The sequence below is a fragment of the Mirounga angustirostris genome, unplaced genomic scaffold (assembly GCF_029215605.1).
Source record: "Mirounga angustirostris isolate CCGP_5_RB_7025 unplaced genomic scaffold, mMirAng1.0.hap1 SCAF_4, whole genome shotgun sequence".
Lineage (NCBI taxonomy): Eukaryota > Metazoa > Chordata > Mammalia > Carnivora > Phocidae > Mirounga > Mirounga angustirostris.
The window spans coordinates 63,382,856-63,406,056 of NW_026991712.1; the positions used below are offsets into that span (position 1 = coordinate 63,382,856).

At 38.4% G+C, this 23,201-nt stretch overlaps 1 protein-coding gene across 4 annotated transcripts in view; it reads right to left on the reverse strand.

The window, feature by feature from the left end:
* The window catches only part of PREX2 (phosphatidylinositol-3,4,5-trisphosphate dependent Rac exchange factor 2), a 303,757-nt gene that overhangs the window by 29,035 nt on the left and 251,521 nt on the right, over window positions 1-23,201 (reverse strand). For all 4 annotated transcript variants that reach the window (XM_064588242.1, XM_064588240.1, XM_064588241.1 and 1 more), the window contains one exon: window positions 2,951-3,053. In XM_064588242.1, coding sequence (XP_064444312.1) covers window positions 2,951-3,053 — 103 coding nt within the window. The remainder of the gene's footprint in view (window positions 1-2,950; window positions 3,054-23,201) is intronic.

Consider the following 23,201-nt stretch of genomic DNA (forward strand, 5'->3'; position numbering starts at 1 on the left):
TCTCTCTCATTCTCTCTCTCTCTCAAATAAATAAATAAAATCTTTAAAAAAAAAAATTAGAAGGAGCATGGGACCCTTCCTCCTATCCTTCAGCTTTCCTTCCAACAACTCAACCAGGGCATTCGAAAAGTCTATGAAAAGTACGTATACAAAATCTGTACATGAAAACAATAGTGCAGCTAGAAGAATAAATCATGCTGAAGAGCTTCTTCTTCCTAAAAAGGAAACTAAAGATCTTAGAGAATCTTATTTATTAACTTGGCAAATATCCCAACCATTCAGTCTCTGGAGGGTTTTATCTAAATGGCTGAAAGGCAAAGGGAACAGAAGAGTTAGATCTTTGATTCCCACCTGTGTTCTAACTACTCAGATCACAGGCAGGGGAGAGTTGGCTTGTAGAGTGGATCCCAGTCACTAATCCCACCACCTGTACCAGCTGAACCCTGGAGAGAGGATGAGCAACAGAAGGAGTACCGCAAAAATCTCTCTGTGCATCAGTTTAGCCCAGTTTCTCCAAAGACAGGGGCCCCAGGCTCTCTGACCGACCTTTCATGAAGAAGTCAGAAACCAGCTCTTTGTCTCCAAGCCACTTGGAGCAGAGAAACAAGTAACAAAGGAGGGAAGCTACCTATTCTAAATGTATTTATTTTAAAAATATGGAAGGGAGAAGTGATAACGAAAAACAGCGCAGTTTAGAAATCAACCATGATTTGATAAGAAACTTCGTAACTTTTCAGTTGACTTAAGTTATATTTTGTAAATATAGAATAATATATATTAATAATATATGTAAATATCATTATGTACATTGTATCTCAGAAAGGTTTGCACTGCTTAAACAAGTCATTAAGGTTTACATAATATGATTTTTACTTCCCATCTCTATTTTATCGATCTCTTTTTTCAGTTGTGAGAACTTAAAGGTTTTGATTATTGAAGTCCATATAATATGACTGTATATCTAGCCAATCCATCATTATTCCTGTACTAGAGTATTCTAAAACAGACTAATAACAGTCTCTTAGTCTCGCCATAAACTATAATTTTGAGATGGCTCCCTCAAGTCTTATTGCAAACTTACTCTAACAGCAACAGAGTGAAACAGAATGTTTAGTCTCTTTCTGTATTTTTGGCATACCAAACCCAACCCTGATATGGATAATCACAAGTTTACCTTGATCTATTTTTTAAAACCAAATCTGTATATCCAGCCAAAAAATCCTTCCAAAATCTGCTGGCATTTGCATCTGTATTTGCCCTTTTCCAGCTGACCCATAGTACGGCCTGTGCTTCTTGTGGATCTAACCTTTACTTAGCAAATCCCTCCTGGACCTTGTGAGATCTTGGTTTTTAGTCTCCAGCCCCAAGGTTCCCAGCCTGAAGCTCCAATGTAGCTCTACTTGTTGCACCTTATTTCTGAATTGCAGACCCCAAACTGGTGCCAGCCTCATGACTGCTTCCATGGATTTTTTTTTTTTTTTTGACATTCTGTAGTATCATCTTGGGAGCAAACCCACAGGGATTTGTATGTTTGTGTAAGAGTTATACGCTAACTCTTGAGTAAATAAAGCAGTTTTAACTACCAAAGCATATCTTGAAAACTAAGTCACTTGGGGTGCCTAGGTGGCACAGCTGGTTAAGCATCTCTTGGTTTCAGCTCAGATCCTGATCTCAGGGTTGTGGGATGGGCCCCAAGTTGAACTGAATCAGGCTTGAGCTCAGCGGGGTGTCTGCCTGAGACTCTCTCTCCTTCCCCCTTGGCCCCTCCCTCCATGTGCTCTCCTTCTCTTTCTCTAAAATAAATAAATAAATCTTAAAAAAACAAAAACAAAACCAAACTAAGTCACTCACTAACACTGGGCAATTCAAACCAAGTGAGCATGTAGAGAGACTTGTTAAATCAATTTTCTGTGGTAACCCTGAGAAAATGTGGCAGAAGAAAATATAAAATTGATCTTTTCCAACTTATTTTGTGTTTCTACTAAGTTGTGTCTTTTCTATTAGATTAAGTACATTTTCCGAATAATCAACAAATTAGAGGTTAGTGCATTTTTCTTATCTTTTAAAAGAATTTTAAGAGTTAAAAACCAAACTGTGACATTTAAAATACCATTGGGTATTATATCCAAAAGTTCCTTCTCTTGATAAGAAAGTATATTCCCGGGCGCCTGGGTGGCTCAGATGATTAAGCGTCTGCCTTCGGCTCAGGTCATGATCCCAGGGTCCTGGATCGAGTCCCGCATCGGGCTCCCTGCTAGGTGGGGAGCCTGCTTCTCCCTCTGCCTCTGCCTCTCTCTCTCTCTGACTCTCATGAATAAATAAATAAAACATTAAAAAAAAAAAGGAAAAGTATAGTCCCACTTAAAAATACTTCAGTGACCTAAAGACATTCCTAAGATTGCTATTCATCCTCTGAAGGAAAATCTGAGGTATGTGCTTTATCTTCAGAATAATGCACAAGTTTCTTAGCATGGCTTGGCATTCCCTTTGGGAGCTCCAGGAGCAAGCAGGGCCCTCAATTCTTCCCTCTTCCTTGTCTCCAACCCCTTCCTCAATGTATTCCCAGAGCCTTAGTAAATCACCTGCAATGCCCCCAAAATGCCATGCATCCCTTGACCTCGTCCTTTACGTAAGCCCCAAATCCACTCCTGCCCGATATGCCTGTCCAACCTCTTTCCTCCTTCAGGTTATCCCTTTAGACATCTCTTTTTGTAGCTTGGCTCAATTTCTCAGAGAGCCCTCATATAGATGCCTGTAGTGCCTTCATCCCTGGGAGTGTTTCCTGTCCACGCTTACCCTCTGAGCCCGGAAAAGTGTCCCTCACATCCAGGCACCCGTGAGACACCTGATGAATGCTCATTACTCCAATTAAACCTGATATATCCTGATTAAAAGGAAGCTTCAAATCCAGGCCCTGTGAAACAGTCCATACACGGTGCGTGAGACTTACCTGCTTCCGCATCACATCTGTGGCCTGCATGATGTAGCGAGGAGGCAGCCCGTGGCTTCGGGCCAGGATGATGGCCTGCTCCAGCGTCACGCTCAGGGTGCACCTGTGTGCAAAAGCAAAAGCAAGTCAAATGCCATGGGCTCCCATTAAGCACTTCAAAACAGTTTGGGTTACTAATGAAGAGGAGCAGAATATATTACCCCTAATCTCCCTCCTCAGAGAGTTACTCATTTTTCTTTGGATATCCCCCATGTATTCAAGAGGTATACATGTTAATAAACTTGTTTGTTTTTCTCTTGTTAATCTGTCTTTTACTATAGGGGTCTCAGCTAAGAACTCAGAAGGATAGAGGGAAAATTATTTTTCCTCCCCCACACTAATTTCAAAATCAAAAAACGTTAGCCAAAATGGAAGCAGCCAGACAATGAACCATTGATTTTTCTACATAGAACACCTGTTTTTTGTTTTGTTTGTTTTTAGTAGGCTCCACACCCAGCACGGAGCCCAGTGTGGGGCTTGAACTCATGATCCTGCGATCAAGACCTGAGCTGAGATTAAGAGTCAGATGCTCAACCAACTGAGCCACCCAGGCGTCCCTAGAACATCTGTTTAAAAATAGTTTATAGAACTACATGAGTGGGGTCCTAAAACTCATAATGAACTATGTTTATATACATACAATTAAATAAACAGAATTATAATAAAATCTATTATCAGATATTATTCTTTACTGGTATTTCATGTAATTTAAAAGAAAAGACTTCCTAATATTTTTCATACATGTCTACATGATAGTTAATAGATTTATACTAATTTATGCCCAATAGCTTAGAAAAATAAATAGTGAAATTAATATTCACTATGATCAGAACTGATATTTTAAAAAGTATGTTTCTTGGACCCAATCTAAAAGACTGTAAAAATTTCAAAAGGAGCTTTTAATTAGTTACACAGGAAAGTGATGCCCAGAGCAACCCTGAAAAAATTCAGAATTCAGCCCCTGAATTCAGTGATTGGTGTGCCTTTATCCTTTGCCTTCCCTTTTAAGGCATTTCTTTTACGTCCTTCAACATTTTTCTCTTTGGCAGCTCTTAGAGCCTACTTATTTGTTAACATTTTCAGGTGCTGGTCTCTGAATTGCTTTTTAGGGGTACCTTTTGCAAACATTTCACTAAAATGTTCATTACTTTTAGATGTTTTGTGTAAAATTTGTATGAGCAGACTTTGTTTTACTTTGCTTTTCAATTTATGGGTATTTATTCTGAAAAATTTTTTTTCTATTTTTGCATTTACCTCCCTGTAGTTTGGTAGTTTTTTACACACGTATGTATCTAGGTCTGTTCAGTTTTTCCTTGCAGATGAAAGGTCTACAAGGCAATTGCTTCTATGTGAGGAATATCTAACTCACTTATCCCTGGTTGGGAGGCTGTACTACAGAAGTCCAACATGTCTGCTAGATTTTGATACTGATGAATTAAGAAAAAGAGGAGTAAGGGGCTTTAAACGTTACTGCTGAAATTTTAGAAAGAACCTGACGTGTAATTGTATTATTATGCATCATCGGATTCTAAGGAGAAACCTGTTAAGTTTCATTGGCTGTTCAATGACCTGACAAGCATTAACATGACACAGAACTCTTTACAAAGCATTAGTAATACATAGTCTGATGGGCTGAAGTGTTACAGTTAGCTTTTGGTAGTATGTGATATTTACAAATATTTAGTGTAGGAGTCTGATAACAACAGATACTTGTCGTTTTACATGCTCCTGCATGCCCTAGAAAGCCAAGGAGTACAGTTGACAGTTCACGCTTAAAAAATCAATTTTTCACAAAGCATTTAATTGTCAGCTTCCTTGACAGATCATAACCTTTTTTTCCTCCTTACGGCCTCTACTCCAATTTTAGGTCCTTATTGATTCTAACACTTTAATCAATAACACTCATTACACTAGCTGAATGACACTCAGAAAAAAAATCTTTTTTTCTAATCAAACTGAAATATGTCTGTTCTTCTAGATAAAACATGACTTGCCCTCCTTTGCTTATAACACTTACTTGTTGTGAAGAATTTTTAACAAGCAGCCTATAATTTTTATCCATTTTTAAAATCTTTTTAAATGGATTTATTTCTCCCTACTTCGAGCTGTAATAAACAACAGTACAGTAGCGAATTATCTGCCAGAGACTTTAAAAGATTTTACTGTAATCTCCCGATCAATCAGCCTGGCCAGTACCATGCTCTCTGAGAATGTACCTCAAAGTGTAATTTTTTAAACCAATCACACATGCATCACCTAACAGAAAAATCTACCTTAAAATGGATGTATATGCTTTCTTTCACTACTATTTCCAAAACAGATGGCTTTGTCTACCTATATCTGCCTGACCATACTAACCACTGTGTATGTTCCAATTAGGTCCCAAGATTAATTTGAAATTTTTAAAAAGTGAAACATTTAGGGGTGCCTGGGTGGCTCAGTCAGTTGGGCATCTGCCTTCGGCTCAGGTCATGATCCCAGGACCCTGGCAGGGAGCCTGCTTCTCCCTCTTCCTCTGCCTGACCCTCCACCTCGTTTGTGCTTGCTCTCTCTCACTCCACTTTCTCTCTCTCAAATAAATAAATAAAATCTTAAAAAAAAAAGTGTATTTAAAAAGATATAACAAGGTCAATGTGGGAAATAACTGCCTGTGTTTGATTCATAGTTTACTTGTCCAACAGAGGCCTACCTTTTCCCTCACAGCATCACAGGATCCCATCCTCATGAATTAAGCATGTGGAAGAAAGCTCAGCACTAATACAAAACTTTGCTGTTAATATATCACTATTTGCTTCCTAGCTTCTTCTCTTCTCTCAGCTTATATTAATCAGAATGTCAAGTGGAAATATTTAGCGTTTGCAAGAAGCATTCTGATCCTAGCATTCTCTGAAAGATTCCAGATCCAGAGAGTGGCACATGGTTTTTCAATAGTGCATAAATGGATACTCAGAATCAGGTTTTACAAGAGATCATTTGGTTTTATAGGTACTTTAGTGATTACCAGTGAGACAGCTCTGCTAACTCTGGACAAAAGAATGAAGGAGTATTAGGAAGGCTGGGAATCCTAGGCAAATCTATTCAGTACAAGAGTTCTTATCTGACCCACCAATTTCCTTGTTAGCACTATCTCTGTTTTCGTATTAGACAGTTAAATTAAAATTTAAAGAAATCTATATTTTGCCCCATCCTGGAAAATATGGGCCTTGGTTTTTAGCTCCTTCTAGCTGCAGTGTCATTTTTAAAATTTAGACAACTCTTCCCCTGGGAGTCACAAAATAAAAAAATAAAGGTCACAGGGTAGACTTTGTCCTTCATAAAAAGGCATAACCGTGTATATAACATATACACTGAAGAAAGTTTTTCCATAATTCGAGTAGTAAGACATTCCAAGTAATAGCTCTGCTTAGGGCATACTCCTGAGAAAATGTACTTGACAGGGCTATAAAATTATGCAGAAATTGTGAATTTACCCACAGAAAGAAAAAGGAAAGGGCCAATGTATCTGTGCTTATGATGAATAAATCTTCTTGACATATTTTGTATTAAGAATAGATCCCATATCACATCAGAGATTTAGCAGTTTTAATATGATAAATGTAACCTGTGGTTAATGGGTCCAATTTAATTTGAAAGGCACTTTGATTTAACATTGCTATGGAAGAGTCACAAAGAAGTAACTTTTATTCATTCATTCACTCACTCAACAAATATTTTTTGAGTGTCTACTTTGTACCTACAAGTCCCATTAGATGCTGTAAGAAGTGGATTTGCTATCAAGCTAGAAAAGGTTGATAGCCAGCGTCCCTCACTTGTATGGATCCCTAGCAAATTGTTCACATAGCCACATGCTTTTATAAATTTGCGAAAGCAAAATGTTTTAACTGCAAATAATTATGACTGCTGTCTTGACCATGTCTATCCCAACTTCCCTCTGTCGTGTTCTGGAGTGCTCAAATGGCCATGATTATTTCTGAAACTGAGCTAAAGGACGTAGAATTATGGTGCACTTAGGCTAGGTTGACTGGAACCTATGTATATGATTTACAGTCACTTCCATTTATAGTTAGGTTATTTTTATGATTTTTTTTTTTAAGATTTTATTTATTTGAGAGAGAGAGAGAATGAGAGAGAGCACATGAGAGGGAAGAGGGTCAGAGGGAGAAGCAGACCCCCCGCTGAGCAGGGAGCCCGATGTGGGACTCGATCCCGGGACTACAGGATCATGACCTGAGCCGAAGGCAGTTGCTTAACCAACCGAGCCACCCAGGCACCCTATAGTTAGGTTATTTTTAATGTCTCCCGGTGTAGAAATGGACTCCAGAGTATTTGTACTGCCCACTGTGCAAACTCACTCACCTAATATTGAAAAGGAGGGGTGCAGGGCCCAAGGTTGTAATGCAGTGTTCATATCCTGAGGCACCCAGGACTGTATGTGGTGGAGGAAAAACCAGCCTAGAAATGTATAGCGCCAGAAGCTAGTCTGTGCAATATTCTTTCAAACATTATGGTTCATATGCTACAGAATCTTATAGGGGTTCTCATATTTGACAACAATTTAAAAATTTATAAGAGATTTAGCAATAATGTTGAAATTAAAAGGCTTTTCTAATCAATAATTTTTCTTTAAAAATTTGATCAGCCATGCTAGAGACAAAAACAGAATTATTGTCCTATTCTCTTTATAGAAGATTATATCACAAAATTATTATAATTTGAAGAGGCAATCAAAGAGTATGTTACCAAAAACTGTGGAGGAAAAAAGTATAGAGGTGGGTCAGGCAATAAAGTAATAAACACAGTCTTTTGTCTTTCAGATTTTATAATGCTTGTGGTACTTGCTAGCATTTTAAACTTTGTAATATTTTTTGCATTCCAAATAAATAAATATTAAGTTTCATTTCTATTTTTTTTTGGTAATTTTTCTATTCTTTTTCTTGAAAAGGGCACTTAACTTCAGATCCCCAAGTCTTTATCCACTCCAGTGTGCTGGGGATACAACAGCAAACAGAAAAAAAATCCCATCCCTTCTGGAGATCAAATTTCAGGGGGAGGAAAAAGAAATAAGAAGCAAATACATGATACCAGGTGGTGATAAGTTATCCAGAAATGTGAAATTTTTAAGGAACTAGAAAGTGAACAGGGTGCCATGGCAAAGGGAGATGCTGTTATTGGGAAGACTACTTCAGGGACAGCAAGTGCAAAGGCCCTGAGGTTAATGCATGTTCTGTCTGCTTAAGAGCAAGTGTGGAGCTCAATGTGCAGGGGCACACAGAGAGGAGAAGGAGATGAGGTTAGAGAAGTAGTCTGGGCCCCAACTTGCATGGCCTTGAGGGTCAGAGTTTAGGACAAAGTGAGTCTTTTATTTATTTCCTGGGTTGATGTGAAAAAATTTTCAACATTTACATTATGTGATGTAAAATAATAATTTGTTAGGCAAATTATCAAAATAATTTACTAAGTATGTATCCTTAATATGCTATCAATACTGTATTCAAAGCATCTTCAGTTGCTTTCCAGGCAACATTTGCAAAAGCAAAGTCTTCATCCTGATGCTTAAGGATTTCTACCAACTGCTCTCCCATGCTCCACTCCATCTACCCAGCACCCCAGCTACTTCACCCTCCCCAGAACTTCTTTCTGCTTGTGGTCAACATCTTGGTACCACTGCATAAACCTCTCCCCAAATAAGGAATGTCTGTCCACTTCTGAAGTGTCTTTCAACATATCACAAAACCTTTCTGAATGTAGAATAGCAGTTGACAACATGGGTGTCCCAACCAGAGGCACTGGGATTTGAGGACGTCTTGTAGGACTTCGGCCAGGTTACTTCTACTCTCTCGGCCTCCATATTCTCATCTGCGCAATGACAAAAGCTGGCATACTGGCCGCATAAAGTGCCATAAGAATTATCCGAAGTGGCATGTGTGATCACTTAGCCATGCCTGCGGTGATGCTGTTCCCACCCTTCTTTGCTCCTGAGTTCCCACTGTAAGTCCGCCTACATGCGCTCATTATGGGCAACACATTACTTGGAAAATCAGAGGAATGTGAGCTTTCATGAATCCCATTTCCCAATCCCCACTGCATTTTAACTGTTTACAGAAGCTCTTTCTACTTTTTATTAAAAAAAAAAAAGATGTTCATTAAAATGACCTTGTGGTTAATTTTTATAAAATTTTATAATTTTATAAAATAATGATGCTATATGATTATGATAAGTTCATGAAGTTAATGATAAACTTCCACTAATATCTCTTTTATACATTGGGGTTTGGTAGAAGTAGAGTCCATCTGACTATAATTTGGTACTTGCTAATATGCTTTGTGATTTTTATTTCGTATGTTTGTCCCAACTGATCCTAGACTTCAGGTTTCAATTTTATGTGTCAAACTGTAGAGTGAAAGGTCAGGGAAAGCATGTGAAACAGCCTCCTGTCGGCCAGTCTAATTTCCAGATGGCAGGGGTACAAAACGATCAGCGTCCGAACCTCGCCCTCAACTAAGTCTCATTGGAGAGACAAACCTTATTTTCCTAAATTACTTTAAATGAGACATATTGTATTTTGACCATTTATTAACTCATGTCTATTACACTATATTTAGTTCACTTTGTAAGACTTCAAATCTGGAAGCAAGTACATTAGTCCTTTTTTAAAAAAAATGTTAATTCTTCTCTTTAAGATGATTCATGATATTTCTATAATAAATTACATTAAAGATCCTCAACACCCAAGGATCTTCTACATATCTGGTCATGTATGATTCCAGACAAAAACATCAATTTTAGTCCCAATTACCTTTTTTTAAAAAAAATTTTTTTGTTTTTTTAAATTCCCAATTACCTTTTAAAACCTCCAGAGCTCTAATGCTTCATTTAATGTTGATTCAAATTGTACTGAATGAGGACGCGAATTTCCCAAGCGTCTTGAAATGCATTAAATTGAACCACTGGGGACATGCATCACATCACCCCTTTTGGGCCACAAGGGTGACGCAGAAACTCGCAGGGAAACTGATGTGGGAAACCAGAACCATGTGAGGTTTACGGCTTTGAGCTCTGCTTTCTGACAGTGGATTTATTTGCTGACTCTTAGCTCACAGTCAGGACTCTGCTGTTTTCCTTAGTAGCTAATCATTACATTGTTCTCTCTTGGGGGTGATCCCACACTTTCCTATTAATAATGGAGAAGGGTCATTCAGATTCTGACACAAATAAAACACATGAAACATTAGTGTGATGAAAAGCTCTGAATTTGCAGCCACAACAATTTGCTATAAACTAACATGATGTATGGTGACTAACATAACATAATAAAATTAAATTTAAAAAAGAAAAAAAAACTAACACGATGTAGATGATTAAGTGAGCAACATTAAAATAGAAAATGCAATCTTTAGCAAGGGGTAGTTTGTTTTTTATTTCCCCACAGTTGTAAAATTGAGGCTAAACATTACTTTGAAAATTTCTATTGTACTCCTCAATAATGCTACATATTTAATTACAACAGAAAACTATCCTCCAAAACTCATTGGAGTCACTGGATTTAGGGATACACGCTAAGACTTCAAAGGCTTCTTGAGGAGCTATTTTAACTACTTTGTGCAAAATAGTAGAATTGAGGCACTTGAAGAAATATATTCTCTTTTTCTGTGCTCCTGCAGTATAATTTCTTTTTAGAAAAATAGGATATATGGGAAGCAGATACCCACATCTAAAAGCATGCGTGGGGGTCTCCTGAGTTTAAGGGACCATATGTCAAACAACAGTTTTGACCAGTTCTGCAAATGGAGGCATTAGACATGACCCCTTAACCATCTATATAAACTGCTTAACTATTGAAACTCACCTGAATCATTTGCATCAATGTGAAGGTTAATTTGATTTTGTACGAGATAAATATAAAGTGAAGCAAATATTTCACAATTCTGAAATCAGTGAGTTTTGTCCCGATGCAGAATTCTACATAATAATTGGAGTCTGATTTTGTTTTATTACCTCTGGACTTCCAAGTGTACTGCCTCATTTTCACCATCCTTTATAACTCTGATGCTGCTGTTAGTCATGAAAACAAGAGGGAGAACATTCCCTTAGGGCAAATGCATCCCTCAGAGTCTCTATAGAAGAATATCCTGAGGAACCTATTATTTTGATCATATTCTTCACATGAATTATAGTCTCATTATGGTTACAGGTGTGTGCATTTAGAGCCTTACAGGTTGACATTTTTAAAACATGAAATAATTTCCCCCTTTTCTATAGGAGTCTTCTTTTTTCTCCTTTAATTAAAAGCCAGACCCATTATACTTGTGCAAGTGACTGTCACAAACAAGTTATTAGGACTCTAATCAGCTGTGGTTCTCCGAGATACTCTACTAAGCTGATTACCTGGGCTGCATTCGAGTTTTGCAGAGAAATAATGACTATTTCAATCTCCAAAGAACGAAGCAGGTGGAGTAAACTGAAACAAAGCAGCTACTACTGCTCTTTGCACACTCACAGAAGCTTTTTATGACAGATGGAAGGCTCTGGTGATCGCCTGATTTTATGCACTCCACGGCATCATCTGAACTTCTGTCCTGAGTAGCCTAAAGCAGATTAGTTTCAACAATCTTTGAACTAAAGATACATTTCTCCTTGTTGGAAAAATATAAATGATTCTGCTCAGTTTCCAACTGTCTTTACTTCTTTGTGCTTTCCTCATGCTCCTGCCTTATTCAGCTATAATAAAACAAGCAGCTGTGGGAAAATAACTGAGTTACAGATTCTCCATTGATAGTGGCCCTCATAAGAAAGTACTTAGAAGAAATAAGATGGAGAAATTATCTAATTCCTTAAAGTTTTCTTGTGAAATGATATTTTTAGTATCTTCAATGTTCCCATTTTTACAAAACCTTCCCAGAGTGAGTGTGGTCAAGATTAAAATCACTGCTTTCCTAAAATCTGTGTCTAGTTGTTTATGATTTACCCACTGTTTCACCTCCAGACTAAGAAATGTTATAAGCCCCCAGGCTGTCAAACTAAACTCATCCATTATAACAGATGAATATATTGTGCAGTTCCCCATGTTAACATACCTAAGTCTAGTACCATTCATGCTAATTTAATTTCCTATTTCTTACTATGTCATAAATCTCTCCTCTGTAGGTGCACCGCTAATATCTCTTTTGGTACAACCTCACTCTGACTCTCCTAGTCTTGCCTCTTCCGACTGTTATCACACCATCACAAAGGTGATCACCTAAAAATGCAGATGAAAGGGGCTCCCAGGTGGCTCAGCGTCAGACTCTTTTTTTTTTTTTTAAGATTTTATTTATTTGACAGAGAGAGAGAGACAGTGAGAGAGGGAACACAAGCAGGGGGAGTGGGAGAGGGAGAAGCAGGCTTCCTGCTGAGCAAGGAGTCCGATGCAGGGCTCAATTCCAGGACCCTGGGATTATGACCTGAGCTGAAGGCAGACGCTTAACGACTGAGCCACCCAGGTGCCCCTCAGCGTCAGATTCCTGATTTCAGCTCAGGTCATGATCTTAGGGTCCCGAAATCGAGCCCTGCATTGGGCTCTGCCCTCAGCTCGGAGTCTGCTTGAAATTCTCTCTCTCCCCCTCTTTCTTTGCCCTCCCCCCACTCGCCTGCTCTCTCTCTCTCTCCCTCTCTCGCTAAATAACTAACTAAATAAATAAAATCTTGGAAAAAATGCAGATGAAAATGCAAACATTCACATGGCTTCCCACTTCTTAACATGCAATACAAAATGTTCACAATATGGTGCCTGGTTTTCCTCCTTCATTCTTCCACTCTACTGTGTACAGTTCTCTGAAATCACCTCTTGTTCTCACGTGCTGCTCCCTCACGGACATGATCTCAGAATGCTTGGTTTGCGTCACACGTCACACCTCTTATCATGCCGTAGCATACTTGTGTGAAAGGTGTAGGACTAAAGAACACAGGCATTGCAGGTAAACTTCCCGAGTTGGAGCTTGGATTTGCTAAAAGTGTGTGAACTTGGGCAAGTTACTTAAGCTCCTGAAACTGTTTCCTCATCTCTGAGTTTCATGATATATGCACCTCAGAGTGTTGTTTCCAGGATTACATGAAATAATCCATATCTAGTACTTAACACAGGGTATAGCATGTAGTATATTCTTAACAGATATCAGCAATGTTCGTTAATATTACTACCACTAGCACCATTGGTAGGCTGGACTGGTATCTGAACCAACAGTTGCCTTCCTAGACCCGACATACCTTCCAGGACTCCATAAGCGTTCCATATACACTTACTGAAAAAAAATTACATGAATTCTTAATGTGTGGCAACGTATTACATGTATACTCCTCAAAGGTAAGAGTCATTTCTTTATACTCTGCATTTGTTCAATGCATTGTATGTATTTGTTCAAGAAGTGTTCACTGCTCAAATAAACCTGATGAAGTAATAAATGCTATATAGGGACAATAAGTATTAGTAAAAACAATCACAGATTCCCTTATGGCTTATAAATAGCATATGGCTTTTCTTTCATGAGCAATGGCTTTCACTTTCCTTTCTCTGGGTTTAACCACTGCTTGTACCATGTCTTTTGATTAACAACTCTGGATGAGTTTTGGTAGTACTTAGAAAATATATAACATAGTATATGCGACTCATTATTCTTAATTGTTTTTTAAATTTTTAAAAAAGATTTTATTTATTTGTCAGAGGCAGAGAAAGAGAGCGCACAAGCAGGGGGAGCGGCAGGCAGAGGGAGAAGCAGACTCCCCACTGAGCAAGGAGCCTGATGCAGGAATCGATCTCAGGACCCTGGGATCATGACCTGAGCTGAAGGCAGACGTTTAACTGACTGAGCCACCCAGGTGTCCCGAATTCATTAATTATTAAGTACTCTCATCAAAACTGTCCAGTTATCATTTATCAATATTTTCTGGGTTCAGAAGAAAACATTTGAAACCCTAACAGAATCAGTTCTTTCACACTGTGAACATGACATGTTATATATTCTTTCTCTCTATTGTACTTTGAAACTTAGAAATCTATTCCTTGAGTCATTTCATATAGAAAGCCAATCCTCTGACCATCTTTCTCCAATTGTCATCACTAAAGAGAACCTGTGCTCCATAGTATGGCTGTCTGGTTTCCAAGATGGTTCTTTTGTCAAGACCTTTTTTTTTCTTTTTTTTTTAGATTTTATTTATTTGAGAGAGAGAGAGAGAGACAGAGAAACAGACACCTCGCTGAACAGGGAGCCCGATGTGGGGCTCGATCCCAGGACCCTGGGATCATGACCTGAGCCGAAGGCAGACACTTAACTGACTGAGCCACCCAGGCGCCCAAGACCTCAGACTGTAAGGGCAGTGACACCAAACACTCTCTCACCTCCCTGGTTTGGCATAGCATGGTACATGCCACAGAGTGGTGCTCCATGGTTCCTGTTCCCTTCAGTGAATGAATGAAGAAACAAGTGCTAGCACCTGATTCTTCTCAAGTCCTAAATATCTGTCTCTATTCTAATACATATTCTTGGGTTTTGACACCAGGAAAGAAAACTTCCTGTCCTTGAATTCAAGGGGATCCTGTTCTACTGCTCTTGAATGATTTTCTACAAGCTACAAGGAGGATTCTAAAAATAAGCATTATCTAATAGGGCCCAGTGTTTTGTGTATTCTATTTCTTACAGATCAGAGGAGTTAGCTCTTGTATTTTTCATACTCCTCTTTCATGTGGTGACTCATTACTGTGACTTTTTTTCTAGCTTTGTTGAGATATAATTGACATATAAGATTCTGCAAGGTGTATAACAGGTTCATTTGATACACTTATATGTTCAAAATGATTACCACAGTAGGGTTTGCTAACACTTGCATCACATCACAAAACTAACCACTTCTTTTTTGTGGTGAGAATATCTAAGATCTACTTTGAAACTACTGTGATTTTTTAAATAGTTCTTACAAGAACTCCTTTATTTTGGTAGGTATGATCTAATTATTTTAAACAGATGCATTTCATATTTCTAACTCTGTAATGAGAATTTGGATTCACTATTAGAAACACAGAGTAATCAGTGTTCACTATTGCCAGATCTTGCAGTATACGCTTTCACATATATTGCTCATTTATTCCTTATGCCATCAGAAAGAAATCATTATTTCCACTTCATCAATAAAGTCTCCAAGAGAGGGGCGCCTGGGTGGTGGCTCAGTCGTTATGCGTCTGCCTTCGGCTCAGGTCATGATCCCAGGGTCCTGGGATCGAGCCCCACATCGGGCTCTCTGCTCAGCGGGAAGTCTGCTTCTCCCTCTCCCACTCCCCCTGCTGGTGTTCCTGCTCTCGCTATCTCTCTCTCTGTCAAATAAATAAAATTAAAAAAAAATTTTTTTTTAATTTAAAAAGTCTCAGAGAGACCAGGTGATGTAATCACGGTCACACAGCGAGAAAGTAACAGGATTCAAAACCAGTTTTCTGATTCAAAAGCCAGGGCTCTTTCCATCATACCAAAATCACATCATGTGGATTACTGCATTTAGAAAATTCCAGCTCCCCACATCCATAATTCAACAATCACAATCTCAGTCTCAGCATTTATACTTTAAATGCATTGTTTTGGTAGAGATTAATTCAGCCAGCCCAAACCACTTCACTATGAGTGTACATCCCATCATACGAAAATACATTCATGATTAAAAAGGATTTAGATTTGAATCATGCTAAGTAAAGATATCGATTGTACAGCAATCAAGTAGGAAAAAGAAACTGAAGGGAGACTGCGTGCCTTCTCTACTACAGATTTGCATTTTTCTATATAAAACGCACTGTTCTGTGTGAAGCATGTTCATTCCCGCAGTGACCTCATTTATTCTGGCTTCTAATTACTTTTAAGTACTGAGCACAGAGCGCCAATGTGGAAAGTCTATTGACAACTGGAATGAAGCACCTGAATGAAGAAACTAATTGTTTAATGTTGTTTCTTTTCCCCGCTCCCTTTTATTACCTTAGACCGAGGAAGAATTGTACACCTGAGGGCTAATGCAGTACGTTAAATACTGCTCAGTCCCCAGACACACACAGTCTCTGCAAAATTAATATGGAAAGGCCTGCTGTTGTCCTATTGATCTTTCCCACCTTGGTCACCCTTAGCCAAGTGTTTGTGACAAATGGAAAGCTTGAGAAAATTGCCAAGTCTACAGGGGTTTCTAAAACCTAATGCCTATGTCCTTGCTCCCCTGGAACAGAGAAGGCACTTTTTCAAATGAAACACGTAAATATGTTCACGTGAAAAAAGGACAAACAGGTATTTGTTTTCAGCAATAAAGAATTCACTCATCTGATACACACACGTCTAATAAAATATTAAATATTTACATTCTCCCTATAAGAAAATGTGAGTGACAGTCTAACAATAGTTGCAATCAAAAAGCCTGTAATCGCTCAGCCAAGTGTCCAGTAGATTTTATAGAAATAACCTCTGGATGTCTATTGATGCTTTCAAGATTATTGTTTGACTCTGGTCAAACAGACAGTACTGATGAAATTTTCCCACGACCGTTCTGGGTTCCTAGGTGTCACAGTCCGAGAGAGCTGAAAGCCAAGGGGTTAATGAGCATTTGAAAAGAAGGCAGAGAGATGGCAGGCAGAGAGGGACACTGCAAAACAACCGAACAGAATGCAGAAGTGATGGGTAACAGCTGGAGCGAGATCCTGGCAGCAGAAGCACAGCCAAATTGAATACTCCACAAACTCCATATATCTTAAGGCAAAAAAGCAATCAAGTTTAAGGGGCACATTTTCAGCACTGCACAGGGAATTAGCCATGAAAGTCCCATTATCTTTAATTGCAACTTTCAGTACATTCTCTGAAAGTCCTCAGTATATATCTTTCAGCCTAGGCTTAAGAATCAACTGCCAGGCAAAATATTCCACATCCTTCATTCCTTTCCAGTCAAGCCCATTAAGGTGTGTTTTTCTCTGACATGGTTTTTCATTGCTGAGGTTAGCGCAGAGGCGATCACGGGGATGGCTAATGAGCACTTAGGCACATGAGAGTGTATTTGCTATGCTAAAAATGTGTATGAATATGAAACATCTGTGTGTGAGTTAGGACCTTAATTACCATAGCCACCAGGTTTGAATCTGCATTTCTGCATTTTAGATTTTTCAGCCTGGACTCTTTCACCAAATTACTTCATTTCTGTTTTGTTTTGGGGGGATTTAACTGCATAGCTTGGGTACCTTTCCCAGCTGCCCAAAGTTCTTCAACTCTACCTCTCTATGCCCCTTTTCTCTACATTGCTGCCTGCCTTTTGTCCTTGCTCCGCAGGTTCTTTGATGACACCAACACTTAAGGGTGTCCGGCATATGATTTTCATCTGTCTCCCCAATTCTTTGATGCTTTACCATATAATGTTTTCTCTTTGACCTGTTTACTCATGTCACTGAATAGAGCTTTGTTTCAGTAATTTTCATACCTTTCTAGGGGATCCTTCCTTCAGTGTTTTATTCTGAGGCTCCTCCTTGGTTGTCCTCTTAATCAGGGCTCACAGAGGATGGGGCGGTGGAGAACCAGGGAATATTAACATGCCATATGCGTTCCCTGGTGATCATTTCTCAATGTCCATGGTTGGCAGCTGATTATTCTTTTCTCACACCTCTGTGCCTTTTCCTGGAATCTCTCTTCCCTGTTCCTAACACCTGATGTATATTCCCAGAAAATGCTTAGTAATGTTTAAACCAGCTCAAATATATCTCTGTGAAGCCTTTTCTGACATGGTCCCCTTCTCCAATCTCCCTGTACTCATACATACCCGTTGTACTCAAGAATCACCCCACCTGTTTTTTTCATAGCCTCTTTGCTATGTGTGTGTGTGTATGTATATACCCATTTACATTATACCCAGTTATGCATATATATACCTTTAGTCCTTGCTGACTATGAATCTGTCAAAGGACATCCCCATGTAAGACACCAAGGACATCTAAACTCAACACATCCCTCTCCACCATGCCCCCAAACAGAAATGCATATTTTCCCTGTGGCAGCCCCATTCCCCACCACCTTCCCAAGCTGGACAGCAGGAATCATCAAAATCTCTCCCTCTCCCCCTTTCCTCTATTTCTCACTGATCATCTAGTTCTGTTACTTGCGTTTCATACCATTCACATCTTCCCTTTCCCTTCCACCCTCTGCCAATGCCTCAATTTGGGACCTCCTCATCTCTTCCTGTACTACTGTGAAATCCAAGCTATCTCCCTACCTCCATCCACATCCTATCACAGATCATGACAGTCATCTTAAAAAAAAAAAAAAAAAAATCTAGGGCACCTGGGTGACTCAGCCAGTTAAGCGGCTGTCTTCAGCTCAGGTCATGATCCCGGAGTCCCGGGATGGAGTCCCGAATCGGGCTCCCTGCTCAGCGGGGTCTGCTTCTCCCTCTGCCCCTGCCCCACCGCTTACGTGCTCTCCCAAAGTTGAATAGATACAATCTTTTTAAAAATTTAATCAGATTATTCTTTTGCTGAAAACCCTTCATTGGCTTCCTGGGGCCCCCGGGAGGGAGTCCCAAATCCTTAACCTAGCAGTCAGGGCCTTACATTCTTCTGGCACTTCACTGCCCAGAGTAGTAAACTCTTTACTGTGACTGCCCCCGTAGTATGCTGTTTTACATCTCAGCGCTGTATTTTCATCCCATTCCCTTCCACTGAGCCATCCTTCATTTCCTTCACCTGCTAATCATGAGTCATGCTTTAAAACAGCTGTTACCTTAAACCTTCCTGCTTAACAGGATTTCAATCTCAAGCCTCTGTATTCCTCCAGACAATGTTAGGTGACCTACTACCAGTTTAAGATTAACATCGTAAAGGCAGAAATTGCCACTTCCTCCTGTCAACTTTCTCCAAGCCACCTGCTCTCCTGCTCCAGGTTCATATAGAGGAAGAGATACCCATATTTCTTCCCTCCTCTGGAGGATAGAAATTTTGGCTTATGACATTTATTACAGTGGTTATAAAATCACTAACCTTGAAGCCCTCAGGAACACATCCCAGAAAGTGACTGGCATTTTATTTTGCTTTAAATATAATTTTGCAGGTTTAGGAAAAACAATAACTTCAGCTTATTTAAAATAAATTTTGAGGAATCATGCCCTCTTCAACAATTTGTATAGTAGATTCTGTATTTATCACTTTTAAATAGCTAAATAAAATAAAATTTAGTAACACAAATACTTAAATTTTACTACGATGCTCAAAGAGTAAAATTGGGTTTGGCAAATACTGATGAAATTTAACTAATAATTATGTATTTAGATTATTTTTATCGGGGTGCCTGGCTGGCTCAGTCAGTAGAGCATGTGACACTGGATCTTAGGGTTGTGAGTTCAAGCCCTCACTGGGCATAGAGCTTATATTAAAAAAAAATTTAAAAAACCCCCACTCTTCTAGATTATTTTTACCAAGATATGTTTAATGTATTATGATTACTGAGACTTTCCCAGTTTTAATGATGGAAGGTAATCATATATAAGCTCTCGTTTTTTTATATACCATAATTAAGGTTGGTCAGGCCAATATCACGTGGTAACTGGAGGTCAGAACTAGAAATCACTGCAGTAAGTCACTCTCATAATTATTGCCTTATTCTTCTTTCACAGTAATCTAACTTGAAGAAAACAATGGACATTTTAAAATTACACTATAATTTAATATACTAATTTATTAAGGTTCATTTCAATTGCAAAGAAAAATCTACAAAACTTATATGCAAATTTGACCCACCTCTATGGTAAAGAATTTTTATAAAAGATAATGAAAGAGAAAGAATGGAACTTCTATCATATTTAAAATATTTGATTTCTCATAATTTTAAGAGAAAATACCTATATTATTTATCTGGTTTTTAAAATTAGGATAAATTGTGAGGGGCGCCTGGGTGGCTCAGTCATTAAGTGTCTGCCTTCGGCTCAGGTCATGATCCCAGGATCCTGGGATCGAGCCCCGCATCGGGCTCCCTCCTCAGCAGGAAGCCTGCTTCTCCCTCTCCCACTCCCCTCTGCTTGTGTTCCCTCTCTCGCTATCAATCTCTCTGTCAAATAAATAAATAAAATCTTTAAAAAAAATAAAATAAAATTAGGATAAATTGTGGAACTTTATTTGCCTATATTACAATTCAGCATAATTTGAAATTCTGGCTTTACTTTTCTTCCCCCCCGCCCAGTTTTGAGGTTTAATAGACAATTAAAAATGTATATGTTCAAGGTATATAATTTGATAAAATATATGCACATACATTATGAAATATTCATCCAGTCAAGTTGATAAACATATCCATCACCCCACACAGTTACCATTTTCTTTTTCTTCTTTTTTTTTCGGTGGTGAAAACACTTAAGATCTACCCTCCTAGGAAATGTCCAAGTATACAAAACAGTATGGTCACCTATAGTCACACTGTTGTATATTAGATCCCCAGAACTTATTCTTCTTGCATAATTGAAACTTTGTATCCCTTGACCAAAATCTCCTCATTTTCTTCTCCTACCTGCCTATGGTAACCACCATTCTACCCTCTGCTCTTGTGAGTTTGGCAGGGTATTAAGATTTATCCTTATATCCTATCATGAGTAGAATATATTTTGTCTTTCTCCCAGAGCTCCATTTTAATAGAATTTTATTTTTTCTCTTCTAAAGATTAGAGAACAATTTTATATTTTTGTATTTCTTTTTTTGTTTGTTTTGATACATTAATGATTTTATTAGATTTCAAACAAATGGGAACAGTTGCATTGATATAATCAAAATTTAACTGTTAAAGAAAAATAATCATAACTGCAGCTGTATTTAATGGCCATTTTAAATGTCATTTCTGTTATTGCTACCACTACCCTTATATAAAAGTAGTGTTTTAAGACTAATGTGCTTCAGAGTCCTACAGAGCATAATTTTAGAACTTTTTGTTGGGAATGTACAGGATCCTGAGATCATGAGCTAGCAGAAATGTTTCTTTCTGGAGATTTAAAATTCAAGTATTTCCACTCATCTTGTTATTGAATCTCTCAAGTCATTTTTGAACAAAAGATAAATGGGTATATTTGAAACCTACACTTGCTTATTATGGTATTTTTTTTTTCTGTCCCATAGCTAGAATCTAAGGTACAGATGGAAATCCCCAGAGTAAATCTACTCATCTTACTTGATGTTTTCACCCCATAATGGATAAAGATGCAGCTTTATCATCTGCCCTATTAGGACTTTGATTACCTAAGTCAGGTTACCTTGAGTGCCCCACTTTTATAAGATTCTGCATTCCTTAAGTTAAGCCTATTTGTCAATTTGTCCTTTGATGTCATGGTTACGACAGAATAAAATATTGCTAAGAAAGTCCTTCAAAGTTCAAACAAAAGTGGTTTCTAAAATTGCTAATCGATAGTTAACCTGAAAAAGTTTTTTTTTTAAATTGTTTACATGTTCATCTTCATCTGAAATAAAAACTGTTCAATGAACCACACTAGTAATACAGATTCCTCTTCAGTTGTTTTTATATTTTAATTCCTGGATTTCATTTTCCTAACAAATGCTTATAATCATACTTCGGGTCCTATATTATGGTCACAGGATGGATTATATAAGTGCCTGTCAGGGAAGGGGAAGAGAGGGAAGAGAGGGCTGACTCAAGATTCAAGCACCATTGGTAATACTGTCAAATGGGAAAATATGTCTCAATTTCCACATAACCAATGAAAGAATGCATCTTGGGAATAGACCCCTCTTAAGTTAGAAGCTTCACATATATGCGGCCTTTGAGTTCCTAAAACTTTATATATGTTAAAACTAATTTCTACAATGTATTAAAAAAAAAGAAGTCTGACACCATAATACAGCAATGGTAGCTAGTTTGATGTTTATCAATATGTTTTTAAATAATGAGAACAGGTAGGCCTTGCCACAGACTGTTTCCTTCTCACACCTGGGCAGGGTTCTCATCAGAAGACAAGACACCGACTAATGCTAGGTGCTGGTGAATCCCGGATTCAGTGAACCCTGCCTGGCTACTGCTCACAACCCCCACTGGAGGAGTGAACGGGAGGTATGTTACTTATAAACTCAGGCCATTGTTTCCTGGAAGAGATTTTATCCTCACAACAAAGCATGAAGATGAAACGTAATTTATGTGTGTAGATCTCCAAGGTTTGGGTTCAAAGCCATCACAGGGCGAGTTAAGACACGAGGCCTGTGTGTGCATCACGCACCTTCCTGTGAGGCCGTACCAAGGTTCTGACATCGCTGAAAACCAATTATTAAAAGATACTGAGAGTATGTGGACAAAAACTCTTTGGAACAAGTCCTTAGAGGCAAAACCTGTGATCCCAGATTTACTGCCCTCACTAGAAATTTCTTTCACATATCCTTTCAGGTAGCCTCTGGAAAATTCCACCCACTTGTTCCTACTGGCGAAGGAAGCAGAAGCTAATGTAGTGGGAAGAAAATGACATCTTTGTTTTTGGACACAGAAAGACTCATGATTCAGGTTTTATAACATTTGCAGTATACTGATTTATACTGGTTAAAGAAAAACAGTTGGCTATTAAGCTGGGGTGGGAATAAAGAACTACAACAAAATGAAATACCACATTGAATGGAAGGATGCTGCAGTCTGAAATAAAACGGAAATTTAGAATCCCTGTTTGTATGCTTTTGGATTGCCTGCAACAAATAGCTGGCAGGAGTACAAGAGAGAACTTGAAAAGCCACGGGCCGATTCACTACTTTAAAAATGTTCAATTTGGCAAGAACCAATTCTGTCTATAAAGCAGGTATATAGAGAGTCTATGGCATAAATCTTTGTCGAAAAGGAAATGCAAAAAAACTATTCAATTCCGATATTTGTATTTGTTTATCAAAGAAGTATAAACTAAAGCACTAGTGACATATCATTGTACATCTAGGAGAGAAGCACAATAGATAAATGGATTCAAATAGCCTCTGCAGACCAAGAAAAGATGAAAGTGCTACACAACTATGTAACCTTCTGGTTGTGTTGTATGTGAGGAGGAGCCTTTGGAGAACCTGAACAATATATATTATTGACCACAGAGGTTTAAATTCCTTGACACAGTAATTCTACCTGGAGGATACTTTTGTTTTTCTTTTAACTTAATGGAAAATAAAATTGAAATCTGAACAGCCACATAATGAAACCAGCCTCTCTGCAGGCATTATGGGCG